General features: G+C 30.8%; 1 protein-coding gene across 1 annotated transcript; it reads right to left on the bottom strand.

The window, feature by feature from the left end:
• Positions 1-11,568: 11,568 nt before the first annotated feature.
• LOC25496082 (cytochrome P450 71D8) lies at positions 11,569-14,533 on the bottom strand. Its single transcript, XM_013596353.3, has 2 exons — positions 13,622-14,533; positions 11,569-12,286 (listed from the first exon to the last, which is right to left on the bottom strand). The coding sequence occupies exons 1-2, from the start codon at positions 14,504-14,506 to the stop codon at positions 11,669-11,671; spliced, it is 1,503 nt and encodes a 500-aa protein (XP_013451807.1). The 5' UTR covers positions 14,507-14,533; the 3' UTR covers positions 11,569-11,668.
• Positions 14,534-24,982: the final 10,449 nt, after the last annotated feature.

Genomic DNA, 24,982 nt, shown 5'->3' with positions numbered 1-24,982 from the left:
CTGTTTTCATAACATGTTTAGACCAGTAACACCCACTTAATTAAAATCAAAGATCATGAAAACAGTATATTCAGCAGACAACTCTAAACAAGTTGCAATATTTTTTTTATTAAATTCAATATCAATGCTTTTATTCAAAAAGAAAAAATTACCTTTTTTTATAAAGCTCCAATTCACATATGCAGATACTGTTGATTAGATAAAAAGCTTCACCAACCAATAGTATATATGATTGAATCCAAGATGCAATTATTAAATTTATTAATGTATAATAAGGATAATGATTTATTTGGTAGTAGAAGAAGAACAAGAAAAATAAAGGTTGAAGGTTAACCAAAAAGAGTTGAAGGTTGAATGCTAGAATGGAAAATGCATAGTTAAGAATTTCATGCTTTATATTTTTTATCCTAAGAAGTAATCTATTGAAATATGAAATTAAGGCGGTTACGAAACGAATGATTGGATTTAACGGTTAATGAGTTTCAGATAAAGACGAATTGTTTGAAAGAATATAAGTTTAAATTTATGTTGATTGATTAGACTTTACTTATCTTTCGACTGAAGTTTGGATCATTGCGTTTCTTTTTTCCGAAAATTCTTTGATAGTTAGAACAAAATTAACTAATAAGGCGGTTATACACATGTCTAAGGCTCAAGGAATATGTCATAAGTATGGCATGACTCACAATAAGACAAAGTGTATAGATAACTTATATGCATAATTGGAGGGCAAAAGTGTATTATTATATTAGGTATATTGAGGTATCTTGTTTCTTTTAGTTAAAACATATGGACAAGTACAAAGAATTTCGTGTGCCATTATGAAACATTGCAAAGTTCATGTGATTCTGACTTAACTGTTTAATTAATGGGTGTGTTTTTTGGTTCGTAGTATAATGTTTATTGTCATAAGCAAACAGTTTAAAATTTGATCTATGAAAATTATTTTAATTCCAAAAATGTTATATGTTTTACTCTGAACAAATTTTTAGTCTTTAAAAAAAAAAAAGAACCGTACAATCTTGATATTTTGATCTTTTCTAAACTTTAATAAAACTTTGTTTGTACAAGAATCAACTTTGAGATCATCATTGATCAAAAGATTTTTCAAAAGATGTATATCAGGGTCAACATTTGAATTACAAATATGATCAGCAGGGGCTTGATAAACTTGATTATTGTCTTCCCCTATTACTGTATAATTTCAAAGATAACAATATGCATATAAAAGATAATACTCCCTCCGTCCAAAATTGTACATCACTTTAGAAAGAAAAAAAATGTCTCTAATTGTATCTCACTTTACAATACCAATGAAACATTAATTTTACTTTTCCTATTATATCTTTAACTATTTATTACTCACTTCGTCTTAATTTATAAGCAAAAAACATCAATTCACACTTATTAAGAAAACTAACACTTAGTGATTTGAGGTATAATTTTTTGTGTTCTCCTTAGAATAAGTTTCATGGAAAGTTGTAAAAATAATTCTCATTGGTTAAAAATTATGGAGAAAATAAAAAGGAGAACAAATTGAATGCAATTTGCATTTAATTTTACATTTGAAAAAATGATTTGTTTGAAAAAACATAATAATAACATAAAAGTTGATCTTTTTTGCTTATATTTTGAGACAAAGAATATGAAATTTTTTTGCTTATATTTTAGGACGGAGGGAGTGCATTTTCTTCTTTCAATTCTTTCGTTTATCTTTCTCATATCATTTATTATGGACAATTTTGTAAAACAACTCATAATATCTTTTTCCCATACAATATTAAGTATATTTCTTAATACGTATGAAATGCCTAAAACGTCATACAATTTGGGACGGATGAAGTAATAATTAATTGTTGCTCCTCTTAGGTTGTCATCTGATCTTACTTTAATTTGTCAATTTTATTATGGGGTAATACTCATTTTAGTCCTTAAATGCATAATGACTACTCACAATATATCAAAATTTTATAATAGTCTTTGATTTTCTATTATGTTAGTCAAAATTGTCTCTTACGTTAAAATGTTTCGTTAATATTGTCATATCAATTTATCAATATACTGAGTGAATTTTATTAATCATCCCTTACTTATTATCATATCAATCCACTTAAGCAATTATTGTCATATCAGTCCCTATATGAGAAAAGTATTTTAACTAACGGAGTGTACAGTCAGAGACTATTTTAAAATTTAGATAAATTGAAAAAATGCCGTGGTTACTTGTTACACATGTAAGGACCACAATGACTATTATTATTTTTTAAAGAGACTATTACCCCATTTTATTATGAAAAATGATATTTCTACAATTATTTACTGACGAATTTTGAACAATTTTCTCTCTCAAATTTACATGATGTTCTTATCATCTCTCTTCATTTCTCTCTCTCTATTGTTTTTAACCAATAAAAAAAAAGTTTTCACAAAAATTGTAATCAAATGATTGTATAAATATCATCACTGTTTTATTATCTCTACTTTAAAAAGCCACATTTTGCAAGCCTTGTAGTTATCTAATTAATAAATTAAATCAAACTTGTCACCATCTCACTATATAAATTTAATAATGAAATTAGATTACTTTACACTAAATTTTGTGAAGAGTGTAATTTTCCCTAGGAGTGTGCAAATGAGATCCCATTTAAAAAATTTCTATTCTGTTTTGAGTATAAAAAAAAACTGTACATGTTCTTGTTTTTTTAACAAGAACTATATTTGTTCTTACTTGCGTAGAATTTTAAAGATGACGACGCAAATACAATTCCACACGTAAAATTATATATCCAATCTAATAATATTACAAACTATATGACATATGAATATTTTATTTTATTTTGAAAGATATGTCATATGAATATTATAGCACTAGACATATTATTGACACAATCAAGCAGCCACGCCAATTGAGTGGTGCAATTTCGTATTCCACATTCAAGAGAATAATAAAGTAATGTACTAGTGTCACGTGAAAGATCAAAACACATAGAAAACTTCTATTTGTTTGTAAAAAAATAAAAATAAAAACTTCTATTTTAGAAAAACAATCAATCAGTAACAATATCACCAAGTTGGATTTAAAACGTTAGACTCTCATAAGGTGACATTCTGATTTAAATATTTTGAGAAAGATATATTAACATTTAATGTTCGACAAATATTAAGAAGGAACATCGAAGATCAAAATGAAAATCAAACATGTTAATTATAATTGGGAAATGTTAACAAGTGTCCTATCTCAAGAATTATGTATTATATTTTTTGAAAGTTAAAAAACGATTTTTTCAATACAAATTTTGTCTTTTATTTCTACTTTTAGTTTGTTAACCAATACCTCGGGAGCATCGGTTAACAAGACCCATTATAATTTGAGTCGGACTACAATTTATCTTAGTGGAAAATTAACATAAATGGTTTTCATTACTTGAACTAGAAACCATTTCCTCATCTTAAATTTTAACATAAAAAAATAAAAAATAAAATATGCATCTGACTCATGCACGTATATGCAATTAAAACTATTGTTTTTCTTTTGTTATAAAATTTAAATTTTTATAATTTAGTGGATTGCTGAAAAGGAAAGCACAAAAGTACTTTAATAAGAAGAAAAAAAAGTAAGAGTGGGGATATTAGGTTATTTATTAATGGAAGGAGTGTGTATCCCACACGAACACCACCAACTCACAATATCTACTCCAATCAGAAATAGAAACTTATGTATTTCCATTGTTTTTGCAATCCAACATACTTCCATTATTCTGGTCAAGGGGGATAATTCAATAAGGTCCACAAACTATTGTCCCATTAAAGCTTAATAATAATAAAGTAATCCACTGTAGTGGCTTTGTTTTAAAAACAAAAAATTGTAAAGGTGGTTCTAATGTTATAATGACATCCATTAACAATGAATAGCATAAGGTATTGAAGGATTGTGATATATTTATATGCATTGACAAAAAAGATTATCTACTGTCCCGTAAACTTAGCTCAGTTGGTAAGAACAATGCATAATATATGCAAAGTTCGGGATTCGAATCTCGGACACCAAAAAAAAACAGAGATTATCTATAAAGATAGTCAGAGTTGTGAAAGATATTAGACTTTCACAATATGATAAATAAATGTTCAAATAGTGATTGGTAGAGGTGATATCATTTAGTATTTAGTGTCCCGCAGTGATTTGAATAAATTATCCCTAGTGAAAGAAATCTATAGGAAATCAAACAAATTATTATAGTTAGTTAAAGGAATCTATAGGACATCAAACAAATTATGATAACTATGTAATACAATATCATGGAATCGGAGATTGGCGAAAGGAATAAACTCTACATCCTTAAGAATTCCACAAACCTCGAAACCTTTCATCAGATGAAAAAGCGGTAACTGTGTTGGAAAATCTGTAAAATATAAAGTTATGAATATACCGTTTAAATCTGAACTTCTCGGAACCTCCATCCCTACCCCTATGCTCCTTGCGTGATTGATGAACATGAGCGGCATATTCCGCACGCCCCAGATGATTCCCAACCTTATCTCATGATCGAACTAAATTCCTATACCTGTTATGCCAATTCTCACGAGAACCGTCCCTAACCCTAGACTGCCTAAACCTTGAACCATCCCTGCCTCCTTGCCTCGAGCTCTCCTGTTGTCCTTCCTGACCTCAATCAACCTGTCACAACGCTTTCCGACGTCGCGGTGTCACTTCAACCCATTCTCCCTCATCCCCCCCCCCCAATTTTGTGGCACCCTGCATGGACCCATTCTCCCCTTGAGAACCTCACTTCCGACGATGAAGAATACCGGTGGAACGATCCCTCTAGGTGGTGCCTAAAGCCACCGTCCCTCACTCGCTCTCTGCCTTTCTGTCGCTCCATTTTTTATACCAACTATCTTATAATATGTTGTTTTCTTCTAACATGATATTATACGGTTATTTAAAATTAACCTCTAGACCACCTATTTTTAAAATTGGATTATTGGTCCTCTTTCTTATTACGACGTTTGGAATGTTTTTCTCTCCTATTTTTTATGATTTATCACAATTCAGTTTATAAAAATAAATAAATTTGTGTGATTAATGAAATTCAAGTGATAAATATCCACCAACAATATATAAAAACCGAAGTTCGATAAAATTTCATAATCATCGTTATTAAAACTCATGATCTCCTTAATTTTATGTGCATAATTGTCTGTTTACAAAATTTTATTTATTTGTTTATTAAAAAACTTAAATACAGATGAGAAGTAAATAACACAACATGCTATTATGTGATTCTCGTGAAGCTTATTTACAATTGCGACAATGAGTAAACACATATGCGAATCTCGTGATTCTCCAACTCGTATTCTCCAAAGCTTATCAACGATTGCGATTGTGATAGTGCGATTCTCGTGAAGTGCTAATCGTAAATCGAAAGTGCGATTGTAATAGTTGTAAACACATGAGATTACGATAGTAGAGAACGTTATTGATACACAAAGAGTGATTGCGTTTGCGATAATAATAAGAATTAAATAAAATGTGATTGCGATACTATGAGAGAGCTAAACAACGGAAAATGCGATTGCGATATCAAAGTTACTTAAAACGTGATTGCGATACCAAATAACATATAACACGATTGTGATAAATTGAAAACGCGATTGCGATAAACGTCTCTTAAAAATGTGATCACACTACTAAACGAAACGCGATCAATCAATAGGGTTCTGATTGCTGAAGGTTTTCTCTCCGTCTTTGTGAGAGCATTTGTGTTTCTCTTCCTCTAAGATTTTGTGGTGCTGGTTTTCTCTTAGGTGTGGGTACGATGACAGAGGTTAATTTGGAAGACTTATCACTGACTGATTACGAGGGACTGGGTTTCAATATTGAGCAGGAAGAGAGTGTTGAACATAATCCTCGCCTATGTTTGGTCGGCTATTTTCTTGTCAACTTTCCAATTTGACTCAAAGATATGAAAATATGGATGTCTAAGGTGTGGCGACCGGTAAAGAGGGTGGCGGTGAAGGTAGCGCAACCAGGATTATTCTTGTTCCAATTATTTTACAAACTGGATATGGAGGAGGTACTGAAGGGCGGGCGGTGGACATATGACTGTCACTCACACAACAACAAAAGGAGTGATAACACAATTAATAGCATATATTTCAATCATCAACATTCATGTACACTATTCATAATGCTCACCAATTTAGACATCGACATTCATAATACTCAACAATATAGAAATCAACATTCATACATCAGTCATAACACACCATTTTCAAACAACAACACTTAATATGCAAAATGCACTTCGTTCATATCTCATATATGCATGTGGTACCAATTCTGTAGGAAAAATTAGGACATAGAATTATTATAAACTAATAAATCAAAAGAAATAATAGCACAAATATATATATATATATATATATATATATATATATATATATATGTATGTATGTATATATGTATGTGTATATATATACATATGACTCTTCATCAAATTAAATAGAGAATAGAAACTTATCGATATTATTGATTGAGGCGTGCAATGCACCGGGCTTAAGAGTATTTTGCCATCCCGGATGGATCACCCAATGCGATAGGTCTCATAGTTAATACTCTTTAGGATACAACAATCACTTCTTGCTAGCACCACATGTGAATTAGCAAGGTCTCATGAACAACTTATTTGGATTGCTCAATGTAACTTAATGTTTTATAATTAGAGATGATGGTGAAAAAATTAAGAGAGGAAATAAACTATGAGTCTGTGTATCTTTTTCACACTATATTCTCTCACCAATCCACGTACTCTTTTATATATCAGCAAGTAAAAAAAGTTGCTATTAAAGTGGAAAATGAAAACCGAAAAAAAAAATAAATAGAATAACCAAAAGTATGCAATTTAGTCATGCTTGTAACGGTTAAAATAGTAGTAGAAAAAACGTGCATATATGACTTACTCAAAAGGAAAAATCAATTGATTATGATTATTAATAAAATTAATAATAACTCTTTAAAATAAATAATTAATCAATTAAAAATTGTTACAAATTTTAGTTATCAATTTTTGTATGTCAGAGTTGTGTTACTGAATAATACATAATACACAATATTCATTACCAGTAATCAACACCATAAATAAGATTGTCTCACCAATATTCACACAATTTGGCAACATATATATCACTAATATTTCACACCATTATACAATATATATCTAACCAATTTATGAGCACCACAATAAGATTTATCTCACCATAATTCAATATGGTTAACAAGGGTTATCTCACCAAAAATTCGACTTCACAAACAAGAATTAACTCACCTATAACCTCGTCATAAAAAATATTCGTATCACGAAAAAACGACACCAAAACACAATACTATTCTCATCAATTAACGACACTGTAATTATATTTATTCCTCTCCTTAAACAACATTGTAACATATTATTTGGTTTCATCGATAACAACTTTATAACATAGTATTTCATCTTATCAATAATAACTTTATATCATATTGTTTTCATCTCACTAAATAAAACACTATTACTCTAAATCATTAATCTCAACAATGATTTCAATAATATTTTATCTCACTACTATTGTTACCTTTAATGTTTCCAATTATCAATAAAACACCATCCTATATTTTCAATTTGTTTTTATTTTCTACTTCTCTAGTTATTTTGTAACTTAGACTCACCATTATTTTAACAAAATCACTTCTAGAACACCTAAACATACTTCCCTCGCCTAAGTACATCTAAAACAACATAGTTATTCGATTTAGTATCAATCTAATTCGATTCAGACATGTGAAAAGGGGAAAATCTGATGTTGTCAAAATTGATATGAATCAGAGATGTTTGAATCGATTCAAGGGTTAAAAAAGAAATTAAAAGGCCAGAATTAAGGAGTGATACTAGAGCTGTCAAAATGGGCCGGGCCTTACGGGCCGGCCCGAAAGCCCGAATAAAATGTAGGGCCTGGGCCGATAAATAGCAGCCCGAATTTTTTCAGGGCTTTTTAGCCCGGCCCGAAGCCCGTTCGGGCTAAGGGCAGCCCGCAAAAAAAAAAATTAATAATTTTTTACACTGGACTGGACGGACAGTCCAAATAATTTTGTTCATTTGGTATTTAAGTCATTCTCTCTTCTAAAAATTGTATATAATTATGTTCATTTGTTTTGTTACTTCTAATTTTATTTTTTTTTACCGAAATTTTGTTACTTCTAATTAAAATGAAGGAAAAACAAAAATCAAAGTGGTCATGTTTCATCATTGTTTCTTAACTCTTGTTCTCCTATGATGTTAAAAATGTTATGCTTTTATTCCCCACTTTTGAAACCCTTTTGCTTATGGTTGCATAATGATTTCCTTTCCTCACTGTCAACTCAGTTAGTACCCTTTATCTTTCTTTCTTTTTTTAATTTATTTTTACATGTATTGGCTAATTAATTAATTATATCATATATGTGGATCTTGCAAGACAATATAGTGACTATGATGTTCCCTAAAAAAATTATATATAGTAACTATACTAATTAGCAAATGAATTTAATAAATATACTTTTTTCGTGTACAATTATGTTAATGTTATTATCTTAGTATGGATAATTGTTATTCTCTTGGACCAAACTTAATTTATCTTTTGTTCAATATAAATTTTGTGTACATTTATGTTATTATGTTTTTAGTCCTTAAATAATGAAAAAAATGAAGAAAAAAAAAAAACGGGCCTGGGCTGGCCCGGGAGCCCGTAAAGGGCCGGGCTCGGGCTCTATTTTTTCAGCCCATATTCAAACCGGACTTTTTAGCCCGGTCCTTAAAAGCCCTTGGCCCAGTTGGGCCGGGCCTAAATGGGCCGGGCCGCCCATTTTGACAGCTCTAAGTGATACGAATCAAAGATGTGCGGTTCGATTCAAAAAATTTCAGATGAAGATTGATACGAATAAGAGATATTTGCATCGAATCAATGACCTGAATAACATAAATTTAGCTTCGGGATCACTTCTAAATTGTCCAAAAAATCTACGTTTTCGAACCCATAACTCACCCAATTCGTCCCTTAACATTACCCTATCGCAAACATTTAAACACTAATTCTCCACTCAATTCCTTAATTTTTACAATCTTTTACATTTAGTTCACTAATCAAAAACCCTATTTACATTAGGGGTGTTCAAAATCGAACCAACCCAATAGAAAAACCGCAAACCGAACCAACCCAAACCGAAACCGCAAAAAACCGCACTTGGTTCGGATGAGTTCGGATAACTTTTAGACTGAACCGCGCGGTTTGGTTCGGTTTTCGGTTTGCATCTCAGCAACCGAACCAAACCAAACCAAACCGCAAAAATACTCAATGTTATTAAACTAAGTAAGTACTGTACTAGCCCAATACCAAAGTGAACCCAAGCCCAAGCCCAACACTAGCCCAATACCGATGTGTTCTTATTATGGAGTCATGATAATGTGTTACTTTGGAACTTCAAGTTGTTCTTTTTTGATTCTTAAATATTATTTTGGTACTGTAATGTTATTTTAGATAAATAACTTTTATTGGTATTGTAATGCTATTTTGGAACTTCAAGTTCTTTTTTTGAATAATTAAAATTGCTTGGTGCTAGTTGGCAATATTAGAGTTAATGTAATTTTTTTATTTATCTCGCGATTAACCGCATCAACTGAACCAATCCAAACCGCATTGGTTTGGTTTGGATGACTTTTTAAAAATCAACCGAACCAAACCAAACCGCATGCTTTTTTCTCTCGCGGTTTGGATGATTATTATGTTTGAAACCGAACCAAACCGCACCGCGAACACCCCTAATTTACATGAATCTTTCTCTTTCAATTTATTCTCACCAACACCACTTATCAACACCAATCATCACTAATTATCTCTACTGTTTTCCTATGATTATAGCATACATCATAAAGCTCATAACAATTCTAATTTTCAGACTTAATGGACACACCAAGATGAGGGTTGAGTACACTTTTCTCCCCTTTTCAAAAATTAAGGACACAAAGATGAAGAATTCTCCCTCTTACCATAAAGTTTTTCAGCAACAGTGAGTTCCACAAATGAGCCTCTCTCCAAGCTCCTCTATATACCTCCTTAGCCTCATCTCTCTCTCTCTCTCTCTCTCTCTCTCTCTCTATATATATATATATATATATATATATATATATATATCAAAAACCTAGTTTCATTCTTACAAAACCGGCTTGTATGACGAGGAATTACTCTTTTTATTTAAAAAAAAATCAAATCTATCTGATATTGGATTTGGGTTTTTCCCATTACGCCATTCACACCCTGCACTATTGGGTTTGGTGCAAGCGTACATACATCTTACATACTTGATGGGCATGAAAATTTTCAATGTATTAAAACTTGGGAGTATAACCTATTAGAATAAGACACATCCTTATCAAACCGGTTTGTATTTTATCGATCTGATGTGGAATTTGAGTTTTTCCCAATAAACCACTCACGCTCATCACTATTGAGTTTGGTGCTTCTATATAAATCTTACATACTTGTTGGGCATGAATAATTCCAAGGTATTAAAACTTGGGAGTATAATCTGTTGGAATTGGACTCATCCTTACCAAACTATCTTGTATGGTGAGAAATGTCTCTTTTTATAAAAATAAAAAAAGGCTATATCAATCTGATGTGGGATTTGGGTTCTCCCAATACACCCCTCGCACGCAACAAAATACCATAGAATAAGAGAACAAAATACAATAGAAATCAAAACTAAACAAAATACCATAGAATAAGAGAACAATTACTCCTGCAGTGTAGACTTAAATTTCTCTAGTAGACTTATTTTTAACTAAAATATAATTTGTTTTGTTGTGAAGATTCTCCTAATTTTTTAGATAATAAATATCAAAATATTTTTAATATTAGTAAGACACATTATTAGGAACAAAGGGCCCCAAAAATTATCATAAATTTCTTGGCACATTAATAGGAACAAAGGGTACAATTTTTTACTTGGGAGGGTGTAAATAGAAAGCTTTGTTTTATATGGGGGGTATATAGCAAAATGTATCAAAAGGGCCAAAGCAATAACAGACCTCAGCCCAGTCTACAATGTCAAAGTTTCGGGCCTGTTGGTACATTTTACTATATAAAGCCCCCAAAATCCAGTTCGTGCTATATGAACCCCCACAAATAATTCTTTTTTAGGTCCCCTACCGGCATGAGCCCTAGGCCGTCTCACTCATGGCCTATGCCTAGGGCCCCCTGCACGCAACACTATTGTGTTTGGTGCGTGTATATAAATGGTGGGTGTGATCTAATTGAGTTTTTCCAATACACCCCTCATGCCCAACACTATTGGGTTTGGTGCGTGTATATAAATGGTAGGTGACCCAATTGATTGGCTCTGATCCAATGTTGAAATTAGGATCTAACTCATCCTTATATAATCAATTTTTAAGATTAGGAGTGTCTCTCTTTATAAACTCTTATCAAGAGTTATATCTATCCGATTTGGGACTAGAGTTTTTCTTAATATAAACCATTGAAAAGTAGACTCATAACTCAATCTTAAAACTTAAAAGTAGACTTTTATTTGATATAATTATTGAAAGTAAATCTTGTCTTGGTTACATGTGTTGACAATGGATTTTTATGGAAATAATCAAATATATGGAGTTGGAATCAAAAACAGGTTGTTTTTCCTAGACACCGTAGCTCCATATTCTTCAGTCATATCAAAGTCTTCTGCTTTCATTTCATTAGGAATTTTCCAGTCGAAGTGGTAAAGTAAGGCAGCCAGAGGAAGCTCAATATTTGCTAAACCAAACAAAACTCCTGGACACATTCTTCTTCCTCCTCCAAAAGGGATGTACTGAAAGCTATTATCATTCACTTTATTAAAATCAAAACCAGTATTATCATGAAACCTCTCAGGTATAAACTTCTCTGCATCAGACCAATGATTGGGATCTCTTCCAATTGCCCATGCATTTAATATTAAATTAGTCTTTATAGGTATTTCATATCCTCCTATGTTGCATGCTTCCCTGCATTCTCTTGTAAGTATTGCACCAGGTGGGTGTAACCTCAGGGTTTCTTTGATCACTGACTTCAAGTAACTAAGTTCATGCAAATCACTTTCATAAATTCTCTTCTTACCTTTACAAACTTCTCTTATTTCAGCTTGTGCTTTCATCCTCACTCTAGGGTTTTTCATTAACTCTGACATAGCCCAATCTATTGTTATTGCTGAAGAATCACTCGCACCAGCAAACATGTCCTATGAAAAAAAAAAATCTTGTCATCATAACAAAAAAAATGACATGATGTTGCAATGTAACAAACACCAAAATAATAGAGGGCATTGGTTAGGTTTCGAGGTAGTTGGATGTATAATTGTGTTTCAATTATGAGTTTGGTTATTAAATTTTTGTCTCTTAAAAAAACTCATAATTAATCTGTTCATTGTCAGAAATTTTTTGATTTTATTTGGGATGCCTTATTATAATGTTCTAAATAAACATGCAAAAAATCATGTAAAATTTTGACCTCTAGGCCATTTTTGTAGATTTTATTGATGGTCATGATAGGATAAAGATAAAATATTGTATATGTATGGATAAAGACATGATATGAATCATATGATATTGACATGATAATCATTAATCATATCATGTGTTGATGCCCACATGATAACTAATAGTATATCATTATTTTATTATAAATAAATGAGAAAATTAATCTCGTAACTAATTAAATACTACTTTAAAAAAGACATGTAATTAATTGCATATAAGTAAGGTATTAAATAAGGAATAAATTTCTAATTATGTCACGATAGGAGTAGCTTTTACCTATTCAGGATAAAAATTACAAAAGAAAGTCAGAATATGATAAAAAAAAAAAAAAAGTGATTTATTTCATCATATCTGTTTGGTGCATCAAACATAAAATTTAAACAGGATATAATTAATATATAATATCATGTCTCCATATTCTGACAATCAAATGACACATATGTCTACAAGTTAAAATGATCCATTTTTTTTTCTTTATATTATTCCCTCTTTCAATGTTAAGAAAAATAATTGAGAAAAAAAATATAAGAAAATGACTCGTCATAAAAAAAAATCCACATGGCAGCAGCCATACAACAAGATTCTATGTCATATCACCTTTAAAAAAAAAAAAAAATACTATGTCATATCAGCCTTTCATGTGTGACTAAATTACCGGAGACCATATTATGCATAAAAAAATAAAAAATAAAAAGTATATCAAATTACAGAGTAAAAATATATATTTTTATTTTTACTTAGACGTTTATAGACCTCATGTATATTACAAGGATTATTTCACTAATTAAGCATTTTTTATACGTCTGAAAATTTTATAAAATGATCAAGTTTATAAAATAGTAAATTTTTATACTATATGATATGATATGATAGATGGATTTTTTTTTTTAGTGGTTGGAGTTTGAACCTTGCATACATTATGCATTGTTCATGATAACTGAGTTAAACTCACGAGGACATATAGATGATTAATACTATATGAGATGATATGATATGATATGATATGATAGAGGAATTAATTTAGTGTAGTAACTAACCCATATCACGGCTTTGACATTGTCATGTGTGATTGGGATATTAAGACTGCCGCTTTGCTGAATGCGCAGAAGAACATCAACTATATTTTCACCTTGCAGGTCATGGTTTGATTGATGCGCGTTTATAATTTTTTCAAAAATCATATCTAACTTCTTTTGAAAATTCTTCAATCTAGGTTTCATCCCACTAATGAAATGAATAGGTTTAAATGAAGGGAACACATCAGAAACATCAAAATAATTTACCATTTCCATTGATTGCTTGAGCAAACACAAAAGTTCATCTTCATACTTAGATTTTTTACCAAAAGTTGCCCTTGAAATAAAGGAACTTACCAAAGAACTAATCATTTTAGAAAGATCAAGTGGATCTTGACAAGAAGTGGAATGAATGAATTGTATCATCTTTTCCACCCCATCTTCTCTAATGGAAGAAAAAGATTGGACCCTTTTAGCACTAAGAAGTTCTGATGTACATATTTTTCTCATCTGTCTCCAATAATCACCATATGAAGACATGAGAATATCTTTTGATTCATAGGTTATTATATTCGGAGCAAGGAATCGTGGCCTCTCAACGAAAGAAAGATCATGTGTCCTCATTATTTCTTTGGTCAAATTAGGGGATGAAACAACCACGGCAGAAATTTCACCAAGCTGAAGATGCATAAGAGGTCCATATTTGTGTGATAGATCTCTAATTGTATGGTGTAGAAGTTTTCCTGCAAATGCAATTTGATGCAAGTTTCCTATTAGAGGAAGCTTCCATGGTCCTGGTGGAAGTTTATGGCTCCTCACTTTGATTTTATGCTTGTAGATCTTTGCTAGGAAAATTAGCAAGAAGATGAAGGAGGAAATTAGGAAGAAGGGAGATTTGAGTTCCATATTGCAAAGGAGAGAAGATTTCAAATAATGAACGGGATGCATGTTTAAGTCTTATGCCCCAATGATATATATATTGGGGACAAAGGCATTATTAAATTATTAATGCTTTAAATACGAAAAAATAAAAAATAAAAATAATTGCGTTAACCCTCTAATATTTAAGGAAAATGAGCTCTAATAATCAAACTATTATTCCTTCGAAATATTCGTGTTAGGGAAGCTCATTGACCACTTGATTCCTGTCACTTAGTTTTAAATGAAATTTTGTTCATTTGATTTACCATTTTAGTCCACCAATTCTAGATTTAAAAATATTGTCCTCAACTTTGGCAAAGATTTATCCAAATAACTTATATTACAGGGGGTAAAACACTAATAACCCTTCTTTTTATAAGAGACAACTAGATAAAAAATAATTATGTATTTGACCTATATTATAAACTAGGGTTAAATATGTTTTTGGTCCCTATAAATATACCAACTTTTCGTTTTACTCCCTCTAAAATTTTCCTTCAACTTTTAGTCCCTATAAAATTTTCAATCACTACTTTTGGTCCCTATTTTAAAGTTAATTTTAGTATTTTTGAATGAAATTGTGCAGAAATGTGTAGAATATTGTAAAAATATTTCCCAAAAAAAATTAGAATTTTTTAACTAAACATAAATTTAATATGAATTTTTAACTATCAAAAATATAAAAATTCATATTAAATTCATGTTCTTTTAAAAAATTCTAAATTTTTTTGGGAGAGATTCTTATAATACTATGAATTTTTCTGCAAAATTTTATTCAAAAATACGAATTCTACATATGATTTTATTTTAGAGGGACCAAAAGTGAAGATTGAAAATTTTTAAGGGACTAAAAGTTGAAGGAAAATTTTAGAGGGACTAAAACGAAAAGTTGATATATTTATAGGGACCAAAATCATATTTAACCCTATAAACTATAACATCCATTTTTTTTTATGATGACCAATGCCTTATAGCAAGAGCTTGGTTTAAATATAAAAAAAAATTATTGTGAAAAACATTATATATTATTAATTTTTTTTAACAAACCAAAATAAAATATATTGCCACCAAAAAAGTATCCTACCTACCAATGCCCATACATATAAGAGGGCTAAGCCACTAGTTATGATAGCCACACACAAAAGAAACATATTTTGCTTTAAGCCACCAAAAAGAAAGGAGCTTAATTTTGTCTATTAGCTGAAGAGAAGTACTTTTCGTGTTCTTAAAAATCATATTATTTCGTTCTTTCCAAATGAGATGCATAATAGTGCACCATTGTTTAGATGTTCTTCCCAAATTACCAAACTGAACAAAATGCTTCGTAAGACCCTCTGGAGCAATCGAAGCTAAACCAAACCACCCATGGACAAGCTGCCGAATGAGAAACAAAAAACTGACAATCCAAACAAAACTAAGAATCATTAATAATAATACCACGTCGATGTAAATTATCACTTGTGGGAAATCTATTACTAATATGCCTCCAAGCAAACAAAGACACCTTCAACATAACCTATTTATGCCATGAAGTTTGGCGCCGTACTGTAATGAAGTGGTTCCTGACTAGTAAGAAGGCTATAGGCGCCCCTAATTGTCTAACCATCGGCCGGAATCGAGACCCATAGCCACATGTCCTCAACATCAAAATGCAAAGACACAATGTTATGTAAATCTCTACACTCCCTTACCATCTCCTCCTCACATGCCCACAATCTACGTCCTCACTTCCACAACTCACCACCTTCACCCCAACCCAAAGCAAACTTGTTTGCGACTGTCAGCAATTTATTTTCAGACAAATCAAACAACCCGGTAAACCTATCTCGTAGAAACAAATCCCCCAACCAGCTATATATCATAAAAAACATATTCTTCCCAATACCAACGTCTTAACATAAATTATCCTCAAACCACCCACCAACCTATAAACCACACCATCAGGGGTACACACCAACTCCCTCCACCACATCAATTTATCCCTCCCTCAACATCATACCTCACAGATATTGGTTGAGTGCATATATAATATTTATTCACCGAGGATGGCACAAATATATCATGCTACGCTTGCCCATGAATACGCATATGCATCTCTAATGCAGGTCGTAAGTAGGGGTGTAACGGTTCGGTTTGGACCGGTTTTCAGTCAAAAAAATATCCGAACCGATGGAATTCTTCGTTCGTTCGGTTTTCACTCTTTTTCAAAAGAGGAACCGAACCAAATAAATCGGTCTAGTTTGGTTTTGATCGCTTCAGTTGATCGATTTATTTGAAAGTAGAATTAAAATAAAATATATTCTCACTAATTTGTATTTCGTGCCTACAACTTACATAATACTAAAATATTTCATGAAACTTTGTATTTCATATTGTGTTTTTTCATGTTCTCTATTTTTTCAAACAACTTTTTATAACCAACAGATGGACGATCTCAGCGGTGGTGAAGAACGATCGGTTAGGTGTAGTTGACGGATATGGTTTCTTTTTTTGAAGAAATGAAAAAAAGTCTGAGTATGAGATGAGATGATGATGAGAGAAAGTGTTAAGGAGTATTTTATCTTGGGCTTTAATTTTGGACATAATAATAAGTGTTTGAGGAGGGATAATTTTAGTAAAATGGTTAGTGGAGTTACCATCGGTTCCTTGGATCTCTAAATGAAAAACCAAAAACCAAACCAAACAAAGTCAATTCAAATTAGTTTGGTTTGGTTTTAAACCGAACCAGACAAGATCGGATACTTCTTCGATTTAGACTATCGCTTTCGTCGATTTTGTCCGAACCACTTACACTCCTAGTCGTGAGGCATATTCTAGTCTACATATATTTTTGTCCAACTATTATAGTGTATATTAATTATATTTATGTCCCTTCAAACAAAAAATAATAATTACATTATATGTTGGTACTTAATTAAACTTGCATAAATTTTATTAAAATAAACTAAAATAAAAGTCATACAAAAATAGGGGGGGAAAAGCCTAAACCAAAAAAATGGTGATTTAATGTTCAATAGCTGATTGAAGTCTGATCCCCTAAAAAATCTAGCAAAACCTAAAATTAGGTGAGTAGATCATCCGCTCGTATTAATGCATTGCTGGTTAAAAATAACAACATAAGATTTTAACTTGGCGATTTTTTTAGTTAATTAGTAAAAGACTCATGCTTTTGAACGTAACATTGCAATAATTATATAAAAAATAATTACATTATTAATATTGTTGAAAGTTTATAGATATCTAATAAAAATTATGAGTATTAATGTAATGTTTCTATTAAATACTTTTATCTTATATATACAAAAAAAAAATTAAATAGTTAGTTAGACCAGCTATGGATTTGATTTTCTTATATATGTGAAAACAGATTTTTATGTTGATATATGAGAAATGTGATATGATAAAATTTTGAAAAGTCGTTCCTTGAAAATAAAATAAAAATTTAAAAGTTATGACTATTTTCAAAATTAAAATTAATGTAGTATTTCTATTAAATAACTTTTTATTTTATATGCAAAAGATTGTTCAATGTTTGCACCACACCCGTTATTGATTTTATATGCTTATATCTGCACAAACAAATTTTTATATACATATCTGAGAAAGTCGATATGATAAAATTTTAAAAACTAATGACTATTTTCAAAATCAAATAAATGTATTGTTTCTATTTAATAATTTTTTATTTTATATGCAAAACATTGTTCAATGTTTGCACCGCACCAGTCATAGATTTTATGTACTTATATCTGCATAAACAAATTTTTATATACATATATGAGAAAGTCAATATGATAGAATTTTGAAAACTAATGACTATTTTCAAAATATCAACATTAAATTTTTATTTAAATTTACTTTACTGTTAAATTTTTAAACCGCACTCGTTGAGGATTCTATATGATTATATATGCAAAAGAAAAATTTTATGCACCAATATGTGATAGTCAATATGATAAATTTTTTAAAACTCGTGACTATTTTCAAAGTATCAACATTAATGCATTGTTTCTATTAATTAAATTTTTATGTTATATGCAAAACGTTGTTCAATATTTGCACTGTTCCCGTCGAATATTTTAAATGTTTATATCTACATAAATAAATTGAGTCGATATGATAAAGTTTTAGAAACTCATGACTATTTTCAAAATATTAACATTAAATAATGTAGTGTATCTATTAAATAGCTTTTTATTTTATATTTAATTCACTGTTAATATTTAAATCTCACTCGTTGAGGATTTTATATACTTATATAGGCTTAAATGCGTTTTTGGTCCCTTAACTATTTATTTGGTATCACTTTGGTCCCTTAACTAAAAAAAAGATTGTTTGAGTACTTTATCTTCATCTCCGTTACCTGTTTTGGTCCCTTCCGTTAAAAAAATTCAAAAAAACGTTAGGCTTTGTATTATTCATCTTCTTCCTTCTCTTTCCATCCTCTTCTTCATGATCTTCATCATCAACAACACACCAACCCAGATTTTTTTTTCCTTTTCATCATCTTCAACAAATATATAAACATAATCAATTTCATAACTTAATCAATAACCAATTTTTTCATTCATAAACATCTCTTTCAATCTAAACAACACAATTTCTCAATCTCCCTAAAGCAAATCAACCAAAATCTTCATATCTATTTCCTAATTTATTTTTTTTCCAGATTCAATAACAATGGGAAAATCAACCAAAATCTTCAAAACATCCACAACAACTACAACTAGCAGTTGAAATAATCCAGCAATAAAAATCCAAAAATTAATTATCAAGAAAAGTGACTTTGGTGCTAAATCCAATTTGGTTAACTAGCACAACACCCAATTGAATCCAAGGTTGAAGAACAGCACCAATTTCCAATTTTTTTTTCTGAGGTAGATTGAGTGTTGTTGGTATTTTTGAGATGATGAATTTGAGTTTTTAAATGTTTTATATTTTAGGTTTGAATATGAATCAAGGTGTTGAAGATGATTTGATTTTGTTTGGAGATTTGTCTTTTTTTTTTCTTTGTTGTTGTTGCTGCTTATTGGGTTGTTGTTATTGTTTGTTCTTGTTGTTGGTGTTGTTCTTTTTTTCTTTTTCTTTTTCATGAAAGTGTTGTTGGTGGTGTTCTTATTTTCCAGAAAATGGGGGAATAAGATGAAGAATTTAAGTGGAGAAGATGAAGAAAATAAATTAAGTTTTTCAGCCAATGTCAAAATGACACGTGGATAGCAGTTAACGTTTTTTTATTAAAACTAACGGAAGGGACCAAAACATGTAACAGAGATAAAGATAAAGTACCAAAACAATCTTTTTTTTACTTAAGGGACCAAAGCGATACCAAATAATAACTTAAGGGACGAAAAGAGCAATTAAGCCTACTTATATATGTAGAAGAAATATTTTATGTATCGATATGTGATAGTCGATGTGATAAAATTTTGAAAACTCGTGACTATTTTCATAATATCAATATTAGAGGAATTAAAACAAAAAGTTAATATATTTGTAGGGAAAAAAAACATATTTAAACCCTTTGTGTTATATGCAAAACATCATTCAATATTTGCATCGTTTCCGTTGCAGATTTTAAATGTTTATATTTGCATAAACAAATTTTATATACATATATGAGATAGTCAATATGATAAAATATTTTAAATATTTTCTCTATAAATTTTTATTTTATATGTTAAACACCATTCGATGTATGTTGAACGATTATAAAATTAAGGAGATCTTGAATTTTAATAATGACAATTATGAAATTTTGTTGTATTTTGATATTTATATAATGTTAAGTAGAAAATTAAATTTTGTCCAAGTCCATATGAAATTATAAAATTTTATATAAATTTTATTGTTAGGAAGTTAAATAAAAGAGATAAAACTATTAGATGTGACCTATTTCACACATGGTGTCCAAGTCTTTTTGTCAATATTTATGTTATAATATTTTCATTTATAGAAATTTGTGTTCTAATGTTACTCTCAAAATATTTTAACATAATAAAAAAATTAATTCCAATGTACAAAAGTAGTTTGACAATTCATTTACATGGTCTTAAATATAAAATTGTCGAACGTCACATTTATAACCATTAGTCCTCAGAACCAGTGAAAACTGGAAAAACCGATGAACCGTCACGATTTATGTAAACTTGACGATATGGAGATTTATGTTCTTTCTTCCTTTTTCTTCTTCCTTTTTTAAAAAAATGTCAAGATTCAATTCAGGGTCTTTGAAAGTGCTCGATTCAACAATTGACATTTGCAGAAGATGATTAAGAAACAGATCAATGAGAATGAGAGCATGATAAAGCAGATAAGAGAGGTCACGTTTATAACCGTTAGTCCTCAGAACTGGTGAAAACTGGAAAAATCGGTAAACCGTTCACGGTTTATGTAAATCGGACGATATGGAGATTTATGTTCTTTCTTCCTTTTTCTTCTTCCTTTTTTTTTTAAAAAAAAATGTCAAGATTCAATTCAGGGTCGTTGAAAGTGCTCGATTCAACAAATGACATTTGCAGAAGATGATTAAGTAACAGATCAATGAGAATGAGAGCATGATAAAGCAGATAAGAGAGATTAGATGAAGGAGAATAGGAGAAAGCAGACTGAAGATTGAACATAGATGGTGGTGTGATGAGACAAATGAGATGAAGAAAGAAATTGAAGCAGGTGAAAGTAATGAGACGGGGAAGAAGAAAAGAATGGAGAAAGAACATGAATGAAAGTCTGGAAAAGAACGGAATTATGGGAACGACGGCTACAACCTTAATACTTTTTAGGTTTAGGTTTAAGTGAATAGGCAAAAACTCCCCCAAAATTGTAACTATCGTAAAATATCTACCTACCCTTTAAGGACAGTTACAATTTTAGACAAATTTTTGCTTATTCACTCGTTTAGGTATCTATCAATAATAACAAGTATTATTTGGGCTTAATTTTTTACTTGGCTTCATTTTGCTAGTCTACTATTGGGAATAATTGAAAAAAAAAGTGTGATCTTATTAATTTTACATTGTTAATTAGAAATTGTATAATTTATGTTATTTATTTGTTATCCGGATCAATTGCAGTTGAACCGATTGAACCCCCTCACCGGACCCCTCACTAGATTGATCTTCAGTTCGGTTTTAAAAATATTGATTCTTTCACAAGATAAACCTCAGAAAAAGTTAGAGTTACATGCGGATGTTCCTGCGGTGACAGAATCCGCATGAAACGTCTTTTGAGTGAAGAGAACTGTAGAAAAATCCTCAGGAATTTCTGCAGACGTTTTTCTGCTGGAAAATCCACAGGAAAATCGGAAGTGTCTAGTAGTTTCAAAAGGTTTGAATAATGTTTAGACATGTATGAACTACACATCAAATTTTTGTTGAATCATTTATCTGTGTTACCATTTAAGAAAGTTTCTAATAATAAAATGTATGAATAATGTCAAACAGAAGATGTAAGTTTCCAAAAATTGGTAGCTTCCAAAAGCCCTGGAGGAAGATCTGAAGTAATTGTCACTTTTGATTATTTTATTTTCCACAATTAGAATCAAAAGGGAAATAAGACTTAAAAAGATTACTAAAAAAAAAGGCTTAAAAAGATGGGTAACCATACTAAAAAAAAAGGCTTAAAAAGATGGGTAACCATGGCAAATAAGTATCCTCCATTACAAATGCACATGTTGTTGGATCAATGAGAACTTGTGATCTCAATTTAAATTAAAGGAGTCCAGGTTTGCTCCATTTAGACCATTTAGGGTTTTGGATGAAAGACAAGTGGCAAAAAAAGATTTAATGGTTGAGATTTATAAATAAATAAAATATTTATTTTTAATAGAAAACAAAAAGTTACAGACGCGTTCTCTCTTCTCGTTCATCACTGCCGCTTCCATTGTCGCAAACTCTATCGCTCCCCATTCATCACCGCTGAATCCACCGATTGCGCTGCCATCCATCTCAATCGCCGCCGTTCACTCAAGACTCAATAACAGGGTTTCGAATCAGTCAATTGCTGCTATTGTTTCAACTGAAATAAAAAAAAAAAAAAAACTTAGAACAATTGATTCAACTACTACAACATGCATGCTTCAGCTTAAAGATGCAAACAGTCATATTCCAGAAACAATTCCTTTATTCTTTAATTTTTTTTTATTGTTTGATAAAAGAAAATAAAAACCAACGAGATGCAATCAATTGAAAAAACCAACAAGATGAATTTCAATGGTAGTTTGTGACTGCGGCAGATCGGTGAGAAGAAGATATGGGGGTAGTGATGGGTCGTGCGACAGGAGCCATAGAGGTGTTGGGCGACGGTGAGAGATTAAAGAGAGGAAGAGGAAGTGGACACAGGAGAGAAGAAGTGGGGATACAGAGAGACCTGATTTTTTATTTAAATTAAAAAATAAATGTTTTATTTATTTATAAATCTCAACCATTGAATCTTTTTTTGCCACTTGTCTTTCATCCAAGACCCTAAATGGTCTAAATGGAGCATACCTGAACTCAAATTAAAGGGGCTCTAGCAATTAAGAATTCGGTAAGGATATAAGTAAAGTTTAGCTAAACATTGTTAACGTCAGAAATCAAATTTGAGTTCTTTCGACCAAATTATCTTAGGAAATACTTATTAACCATTTGAGCATAATTATCTAACGGTTAACATTTTTTGTTCATATATCGCTGATTGGAAATAGTACATCTATTTGTAGCAGTACAATCAAGATATACAACAAGTTTTTAAATTAGGCTTAATTGCACTTTTGGACCTTTATCTTTCCAAAAGTTGCGGTTATGGACCCCTAACTAATTTAAATACAAAACAGCCCCCTATGTTTTGATTCTTTGGCAGTTTTGGACCCCCAAGGCAAAACAAAAAAAAAAAATTGACACGTGGCACCTCACTTAGGGTGTCACGTCAGCGTTGACTGAGTCAACAATGGACTGGGGGTCCAAAACTGCCAAAGAATCAAAACATAGGGGGTTGTTTTGTATTTAAATTAGTTAGGGGTCCATAACCGCAACTTTTGAAAAGATAGGGGTCCAAAAGTGCAATTACGCCTTTAAATTAATGATCATGAAAAAAAACGATACTTTCACAAACACATTCATGATAAATTATAGGCTTATTAGATTGTTTGGTCCCTTATTTAATTTCATGTTTTCGTTTTGGTCGCACAATTAATAAAAATAGCGTTTTAGTCCCTCACCTTTATTAATTTTAGGACCAAAATAAAAATATGAAATTAAATAAGGGACCAAACGATCTTTTTTTTTGGTAGTGGTCAGGGTTTAAACCCCAGACTTTACATATTTTATGCATTATTCAACCAACTGAGCTAAGCTCACGAGGACAGGGATCGTTTCTAATAAGCCAAAATTATACATATCACTTTCAAACTTAATAAGTAATTAAAAACGTGCAGTCTAGCAAAACCTAAATTAGGTGAGTCTAACCCTAATGTTAAAAACGTTAAGGGAGGTCGGGGTTCGGTATTCCACCAAAAGTCTACTTGTAAATTATGTCCTTCCTTTTGACTGCAACAGTACTGAAGAAGAGGTAATTTCTCACTATTAGCGTCTACTCCCTCCGGTAGAGTATGACAATATTTATGAGCTGGATATCTATTCTTATCGTCAGTGTGGTTTTGGTTTTTAAGTTTGTTGAGACTTTTATGATATAGCAGTATCCATGTTACCTATTTTCTCCATTCCCCTAACTTTTTGTGATAAGTTTTGGGGCTTATCATTAAATCTAGCGGTTTTAGAAGGAAAATAAATAAATAAATACAACATGTGCAATTTAATGATAGTTTGTGGTATAGTGATTTTAGCAACGATTAGGAGTGATGACGGTAATTCAGATAAAACTCAAACCAATACTTTAATGTGTGGAGTAAAATTAACGGTAACCAAAACTAAATTGATCAAAATTAGCGGTAACAATACTAAATTGATCTTTTAAGAACAAACAATGGAATAATATAAAGGAGAAAAAGAAAACCATTGAAATATTTGTTCACCAGTTCGTCTCAAATTTGACATATGTCCGAAGGAGAGTGAGATTTCTCCAATTGATTATCAAAGTATTTCATTCAAAGAGATACAAGGGTTCTAAGAAATTAGCTTTCAACAAGTTCTCTAAGAAGAAACCCTAATTTCTACTATTTTTTCGATCAATCTCTTCTTGTGATCAAGAGACTCAATGATTTCACAACCAAATTGTTTGAATGGTAATTCCAAACCCTAGAATCTACCCCAAATTCCCGCAACATGGGCCCGTTTGATGGTCAGGATAGGATAGAAGCAGAATATGATATAAAACTGGATAGAGATAGGATATTATAAAGACATGATAAACATTAATCTTATCATGTGTTTGATGCGCACATGATAACAAACATGATATCATTATAATTAAATGAAAAAATTACTCTCATAATTAATTAAATATTATAAAAATGACATGTTATTAATT

This window comes from Medicago truncatula, chromosome 6 (genome assembly GCF_003473485.1).
Source record: "Medicago truncatula cultivar Jemalong A17 chromosome 6, MtrunA17r5.0-ANR, whole genome shotgun sequence".
Lineage (NCBI taxonomy): Eukaryota > Viridiplantae > Streptophyta > Magnoliopsida > Fabales > Fabaceae > Medicago > Medicago truncatula.
Note: the sequence above shows the minus strand (reverse complement) of the source record. Positions and strands in the feature narration are given on the sequence as shown.

Bases quoted from the DNA above. Each gene is read 5' to 3' on its own strand.
- LOC25496082 (XM_013596353.3), bottom strand. From the start codon at position 14,506: ATGGAACTCAAATCTCCCTTCTTCCTAATTTCCTCCTTCATCTTCTTG. The intron at 12,287-13,621 runs GTTAGTTACTAC...TTTTTTTCATAG, and splicing joins ATGTCAAAGCCGTGATATGG to GACATGTTTGCTGGTGCGAG.